Source organism: Epinephelus moara, chromosome 20, assembly GCF_006386435.1.
Source record: "Epinephelus moara isolate mb chromosome 20, YSFRI_EMoa_1.0, whole genome shotgun sequence".
Classification (NCBI taxonomy): Eukaryota; Metazoa; Chordata; class Actinopteri; order Perciformes; family Serranidae; genus Epinephelus; species Epinephelus moara.
In genome coordinates, this window is record NC_065525.1 from 2,378,237 (window position 1) to 2,385,559 (window position 7,323).

General features: G+C 40.6%; 2 protein-coding genes across 11 annotated transcripts in view; one reads left to right on the forward strand and one right to left on the reverse strand.

Annotated features, from left to right (window-relative positions):
• The window catches only part of ska1 (spindle and kinetochore associated complex subunit 1), a 283,761-nt gene that overhangs the window by 69,331 nt on the left and 207,107 nt on the right, over positions 1-7,323 (forward strand). The gene's annotated exons all lie outside the window — the stretch shown is intronic.
• Positions 1-7,323, reverse strand: part of LOC126407387 (kelch-like protein 25) — a 148,215-nt gene that overhangs the window by 14,808 nt on the left and 126,084 nt on the right. For all 8 annotated transcript variants that reach the window (XM_050072236.1, XM_050072235.1, XM_050072239.1 and 5 more), the window contains 3 exons: positions 6,658-6,763; positions 6,254-6,397; positions 4,900-5,317 (listed from right to left, as the gene is read on the reverse strand). In XM_050072236.1, coding sequence (XP_049928193.1) covers positions 4,931-5,317; positions 6,254-6,397; positions 6,658-6,763 — 637 coding nt within the window. In that variant the 3' untranslated portion in view covers positions 4,900-4,930. The remainder of the gene's footprint in view (positions 1-4,899; positions 5,318-6,253; positions 6,398-6,657; positions 6,764-7,323) is intronic.

A 7,323-nucleotide genomic window follows, 5' to 3' on the forward strand; every position in this document is an offset into this window, starting at 1 on the left:
ATGTTACCTAAAGGAAGCATATGTAGAGTAAATAGGATTGGTCCGAGCACAGAACCTTGCGGAACTCCAAAACAAACTTTAGTACATAAGGATGATTCATTATGAACGTGAACAAACTGAAAACGATCAGATAAATAAGGTGTGAAGGTGTTAACCCTATGGGCCCGAACAACGCATAGTGCGTCCAAATTCACACCTGTTCTTCTCTATTGATTTTCTCCGCGACCATGCGTCATAGCGAGAAGCCACGCATATCACGTGAAACAGCGGAATTGCAATTGTCGGTAGTCCAATGTTTTCACAGCGAAAACAATGATAAATTCACACTAAAATTATGTATAACAGAGCTTTCATACAGCTTTGCACACACATTACTCTTGGATGGATTCATTTTCCACCTTGCTATGCTGAGATACATGTAAAAATGTAAGAATTTAGTAACATGGATTTGTTTTTTTCATTGATATAAAATTAATATAAAATAGAGGCACATAGGAGAACATGAAATGATGGCAAATCTGGATAGCCCACATTGCCCTGAAAAAATATAGATAGCATGTGTATGTAGCCTTTATAATGATTGTGATATGAGCTTAAAAGTAAAGGCAGTAAAAATACCCCCAAAACGCCTAGGGCCCATAGGGTTAATGGCATGAGGGCTTGTGTTAAGTGTTTGTGGGGAAGAAAACCTCCAAGTCCTCATTTGAAGGGTTTAAAACACTAGTTTTTGTTGAATGTGCATCATGAAGAGGGTTTGAATCATTTGATTGATTAAAAAAAAGTTGTTCACCTGACCTCAACACCATTTCCAGAGTCTAAATATAAGTTTTCAAGTAAATCTGACCTTCTCCGAATAAGTAATAGTTAATTAATCATATTGATTAAAATAAAATTATTACTAATTATTATTTGGTAGATTAAATTTTCCTACTAACAATCAAGAGTTATTATTACTCCGTTTTTATAGGTAATTAGTTGTGTAATGTATTCAGAAAAGTTAAGTAGATTTTACCTAATTTGTTTTAGTGTTTCATAACTGTTGAGTTAATTCTTACCTCAAAAAAGGGATGAAATTTACCCAAACAAAATTTGTGCTAATTGTTACCTCAGGTTTATTGGGTAAATTCTATAGGTTGTTTTTTACAGTGTAAGTAAATGTATTTCGTTACTTTCCGCCATTGCTCTCTACTAAAAATATGTATTTCTCTACTCTATCAAACTAGCTATGAGTTCAATACTACAGCTTTGTTCTATTTCTGAACTAATATTTCAGTAGACTGAAAACCAATCAGAAACACTTTGTTTTTGCTTATCGAAACAGGTCATCTCGAAATATTTCACTGTTGAAAACTTATTGGTCACAAAAAGTAGCCTGTGGTTTGGAGCTGCTTACTGATGAGATCAACACAGAAGTACTCTACATCATGGGCATCGCCTGGTCTGGGCATTTTGGGCTAGATGTTTTCTTTAGCTCTGGTTAATCGAGACTAAAGAAGATGGCAGTGTTGTAAGTCTATATTTAATGAATAGAGATGAAATGAGAGCAGTATGGTGGCCGCAAAGATGTTACATAACAGAGCCCAGCAGCCTTCCAGACTGGGAGCGTATGCTGTACTGCAGCTGTCCTGGACTGAAAATTACACAGAAAAGCTTGGGGACAAATTCAATTTGTAGCCAGCAAGGATGAGAAGTAAGGGTGAGAACTAAGGGTGTTTGTGATGCACGCTGCCTGCACAAGTACTGGTTACTAAACTCCTTTTCTCGAGCTTTCTCCTGGCCAGGGCTGTACATTAACTTTTTTTGCACATAGCCCTGGTGCAACAGAGGTTGAAACTTTATAGCACAGGCCACAAAATTGTAGCAAAAGTATAAAAGTATCAGGTAAGTCTATTGCAGTTTAAACTATTCAAATTCAGTGTTATGGGGAGTTTAAGTCATTTTCTAGAATCTGCAAATGAATTTAGCACTAAAAAAAAGGTAGACATTGTTTAAATTATGGTAAATAAGTAGGCCCAATTCCAAATCTGGCCCCTAAAGACTCAAGCCCTGAACCCTCACTGACTTAACTGACGTCAGCTGTAAGTGATTGAGTGTGAGAGTCTGAAAGGGCTCCGGATGCTATAAACAGGAATGGGACAGCACTTATCCCCCTCTCTACAAAATGTTGTTGACACTGGCGGCTCTGGGCGTGATCATTTATCGGTTATTGTCAGCACGCACAAGGCGTGTGAGGGATAGACTCCCTGATCAGTCAATCCTTATCCAAGCACTTGCGTTGCAAAATGGGCAAGAGGTAAGTTTGAAATAATGAATTTACTGTGTTTTTACCATATGCATGTTTTTTCTAAACTAGATTCAAAAGTGTTGTAAGTGATATAGCGATATCTATCTATCTATCTATCTATATATATGTATATATATATATATATATATATATCGTTACCATTTGCAGATCTGCCGACCGTGTTTATTTGGGACAGCCCTCACACACTCACGCACTGCACATGAACGCGCCTCTAAGTCAGTGAGTCTGTAAGGGATCGGATTGGAATTGGGCTGTAGATTCACCTCACACAAGAGGGCTGAATTGCTTATTCTTCTTTTAAATAAGTCTTCATTTGAAGTGTCACAAACAATGCATTTCACCCATGGCTTCATCAGGTTTGTTTTAATTATCTCCAGGCTATTCATTTATTAGTATTTGTATTAATATTCATGCACATAGAACGGACACAGGAAGTAAAGGTGGTGAGAAATACATCACAGACTGGACTCTAAACAGGGAAAAACAGAATGACGGCGGAATGGATGAAATGCGGTTTGATTGTGCATCGGCAGGTCGCGTCAGAAGGGGTCAGTTGAGGTGGTTTGGGCATCTCACTAGGATGCCTCCTGGGCACCTCCCGCTGGAAGTGTCCCGTGCACGTCCCACTGGTGGGAGGCCCTGGGGCAGACCCAGAACACGCTGGAGGGATTACATATCTCGTCTGGCCTGGGAACGCCTTGGGGTCCCCCAGGAGGAGCTGGAAGGCTTTGCCGGGGAGAGGGATGTCTAGGGTGCTTTGCTTGGCCTGCTGCCCCTGCGACCCGGCCCCAGATAAGCGGATGAAAATGGATGGATGGATGAATCGGCAGGTCAGCGTAATATAATGTTACAGGTCTGGTGTGTGAAATGTCTGTATTATCACAGCGCTGCTGCATTTTTATTGACAAAATTGTTGTCCGCATCCAGGTGCCACCTCACTGTCACACAGTGTGAACTACCAAGCAGAATAGCAATGCGTGACTGATTGACCTCACACACACTCGCCTTAAACAAAGCGCTTCTGTCTCTGGCACATGCAGCACAATGCTGTATAGCACTGGTGCTACAGTGGGAATGTCTTTCATCACACAGACCAGTTTTTGCTAAGTGCGTGGGACATATGTACAACCCTGCCACTGTACACTGTACAACCCTGCCCCTGGCTAACCAGTTTGGAGGACCATTTGCAACTGTTTGACTAAATGTTGTAATAAATACTACTTTATATTTAATTAGGCGAAAAAAATCCACAGTAATGGTGACTGCCTGTATGTGTAATTTAGAGGAAAGTCAGAGATTAATCTGTAATCTGAGTCAAACTAAAAGTTTTTTATTAAGACTGTGGATTTCTGTACTTCTACCTCTATGTCATTTCCTTCTGTACTTGGATTTTCTGGATTGAAGCTACTCTTCACAACATATATCAGTTAGGTAGTTTTACCAATGCCGAGTTCACTGGGAGCAAACAATACCATCAGCATATCATTTGGGGAGACGCAGGGCCAAACTCCATTAATAATTAATTGTTATTCTCTGAAAAGATGCTGACTGCGACTCATGGGATCTGGAGACCAGGATATGAAGTCAAAACTCAATTAAGCAAAAGATAAAATTTATGTGCTAAATTTTTAAATGATAATTCATTATAAGAACTGCTCATTCTTAGTAATTTTAAACTGATCATGATTTGTAAACTTTGTAAAAGGACTTTCGGTTGGCCTCAAGGAAGTTCTGGCAGACCGTTAACCGACTCAGGAAGGGAAAGCAGGGCTTGTCTCAGGCTGTGCTCAGCAGAGAGGGAGAACTGCTGACCCGAACTGGGGACATCGTTTGGCGGTGGAAGGAGCAGGATGCCTCCTGGGCGCCTCCCGCTGGAGGTGTTCCGGGCACGTCCCACTGGTAGAAGGCCCCGGGGCAGACCCAGAACACGCTGAAGGGATTACATATCTTGTCTGGCCTGGGAACGCTTTGCAGTCCCCCAGGAGGAGCTGGAAAGTGTCGCTGGGGAGAGGGATGTCTGACGTGCTCTGCTTGGCCTGCTGCCCCCGCGACCCGGCCCCGGATAAGCGGACGAAAATGGATGGATGGATGGATGATTTTTAAAGACTGGTTTAACTTTGTAATTATTTCAAGAACCTGAACTTTTGATTTTTAAAATACAAATAATGTGAACATGAATTTAAACACCCCACTGTCGTTCACTTATTTTTCCTTTTATGATACAGCTATAAGGAAAGTATCTCGTGGGCTTAGTGACTTGACTTCACAGTGAGCTGAATGTATTTTTATTTCTTTCAATTTGTAAAAGACAATAGGAACTTATGACATGTCTTTCATTCAGAATATAGTATTTAACCAGCTTTCTTTACAAAGGACTGTGATATTTACTCTCCAGTTGGCTATCACAGGCTATGCTGCAAATTCTGTAAATTTGCTCTTTAAAACGAATAAGCACGAACCACAAAAAAAAAAAGAAAAAAGGGAGAAAGAAAAAAAATTCAGATGCGCAAATAATGCAAGGCAAAAATTGCACTGAGTTTGCTCAGAACCTTCAGCAAGCTGGCTATATGTTTGTGTCAGTGTTAAGAATATACCTGGAATTACAGGCTCCTGGTGTCTCCCAGTTTAGGCAGGTAGGTGCTTCCATGTGCTGACAAAGGCAGTGGGGATCAGTGAATAAGGCACAGTAGTGATGGAGCTCCAACTATCTGATGTGGGGTCATAACAGTCCAATGTTTTACACCTCTGCGTCCCAAAATAACCTCCGACCACATACAGTTTATTTCCTGAGGCCACGGCATGGCAACTCATCCGTTTGGATGTCATGTCGCCCACCCGAGTCCACTGATTGGTTTCACAGTCAAAGCGATAAGCAGAGGCAGCAGTGAATTCAGTGTCACCACCCATAATGAAGATCTGGCTCCCTAAGACAGCAGCCGCTGTGTAGCGCCAAGGCTGGGGGCACTCAGCTGCAATATTCCAGCGGTTCCCCACAGGGTCATAGCATTGGACCTAGACATTTAGAAAACACAGGACGTTTGACAGGTGTTAGTCCGTGCAATCATTGATTTTGTTCAGGTGCAACACTAAAATTGATTATAGTGTTGACGCCCTATCTTACTCCCAGTGCAAAGTGGGACAAAGGGGTGCACAGTGCAGCACAACTGCCACTGCTAGTTCCAGACTGACCATCATTACTGAGGAAAATATGAATGGCATTCTGTAAAATGTGAGTATAGAGATCAGAGCAGAGCTGCTGTCAGACTCCCTGTTAAGAGACACTGTGCACACTTACACACAAGGAGCAGTGAAGCTTCATTGATTATTTTCGAAGCTAAAAGTTAAGTTTTGTTTCCTCTGTCAACTTTATAACTACAGTTTTTAGTTTTGCTGCTCTTACTGCTTTACTCTCAGCAGACAGCTGCTCGATTCAATAACTTGCTGAATTCACCATGTAAAAAGCAGTGAATTCATGTTAAGGCCAAAACACACATATGTTTAATTAGGGACTAAATACAACTCCTTTGCCCCTAGCACCTTACTTTGTGCTGATTATGTGCTGTTTAACTAGCAACAGTGGAGTTGGACAAACCCTAAATGCACTTGTGCCATGCACTTTAGACTATGCACTATGGATCATTTAGACGGGCGCTCATTTTAAGGCAGGGTCATTTCAGGCAATCATGGAATAGGTTGTGCTAATGAGTCCTATTATTTTGTTCTGTACATGTCTTACATTATAAAATCAATGCAAACACATTCACAAGTGGTATACAGAACATTCTATGGCAGCAAGTTCTTCATTGTAACCTGTAAATCAGAAAAAAATAAAATATTTTGCTATACTTTCAATATGGTGGTGCGGTCAATTCACAAAGTGAATTGTGGAATATAAAGAACTGCCTTGTCAGTAATTGTCAAGAAGGTTAAAAATAGAAATTCACCAACCTTGGAGGCCTTGTCTCTATGTATGGTGGTCCCTCCAAAAACAAAGAGTTTGAGTTTGGCACTGACCACGGCTGCATTACTGACTCCATCTCTTAGGGGAGCCATCATAGTCCATTTATTACTGAGAGGGTCATACCGCTCAACCTAGGACAACATTACATAGTAACACTTACATACATGTCATCTTTGATTTCAAACAGAGATATGGCTTAGAGTTGAGTCAAAGGCAGACCAGCAGATATTTTACCTCATAACATTCACATTACACCCTGTATGTACTTGTGTACATGTACACACAATTAGGTTTTCATATTTGTTAATCATCATTTGTTAATAATTTGTTTCATAATGTTAATACATAAAAAACATTAATTCTGAGACAATTATCATGAAGATGTCAATACCTGTTTCAGGGAGACAGATGGAGACGCCGGGAAAACTCCCGCTATAGCTGTATGACCTCCAACAACATAGAGGCTATTCTCCAACTCAGCTGAACCGTGGCCAAACCTGGAGAAGAAAAGACCCACATTACAGTATGTGTGTGCATACTTAAGACAATATATGGGCTTGCTGATATGGATCTTTCATTAAACATTGTAGAGTGTGGTCTACCTCTGATGTCACTGCGGAACTACTCTGACAGTAGCAGGTCAAAATATTTAAGTGGTCATTGATTTGATAAACCACATCTAACCAGACAAACTGCAGTCACTGCCAAAGCGAGGTCATTCAAGTGGCACTGCAGCCAACAATCATTTTATAGTAGAGATATTTAGCAGGCCAGCCATGAACTGATACATATGTGATCAAGTGGGGGCTAACCCCAACCCAAGTAATTACTAAGGGTATAAATCACAAGTTTCAGCATATTATTGTTGTGAATCAACATATATTCATCTCACATGGCGGCACCAAAAATGTTGGGGTCAACACCTTAGGCTTCACACGGAGGCACCAAATATGTTGGGGTTAAATTGGCTATCGGAAATAATTAATAATTATTATTAATAATTAATAATTATGTTAAATAATGTGACTTAATTAACATTAAATCACCTCGTGGGGCA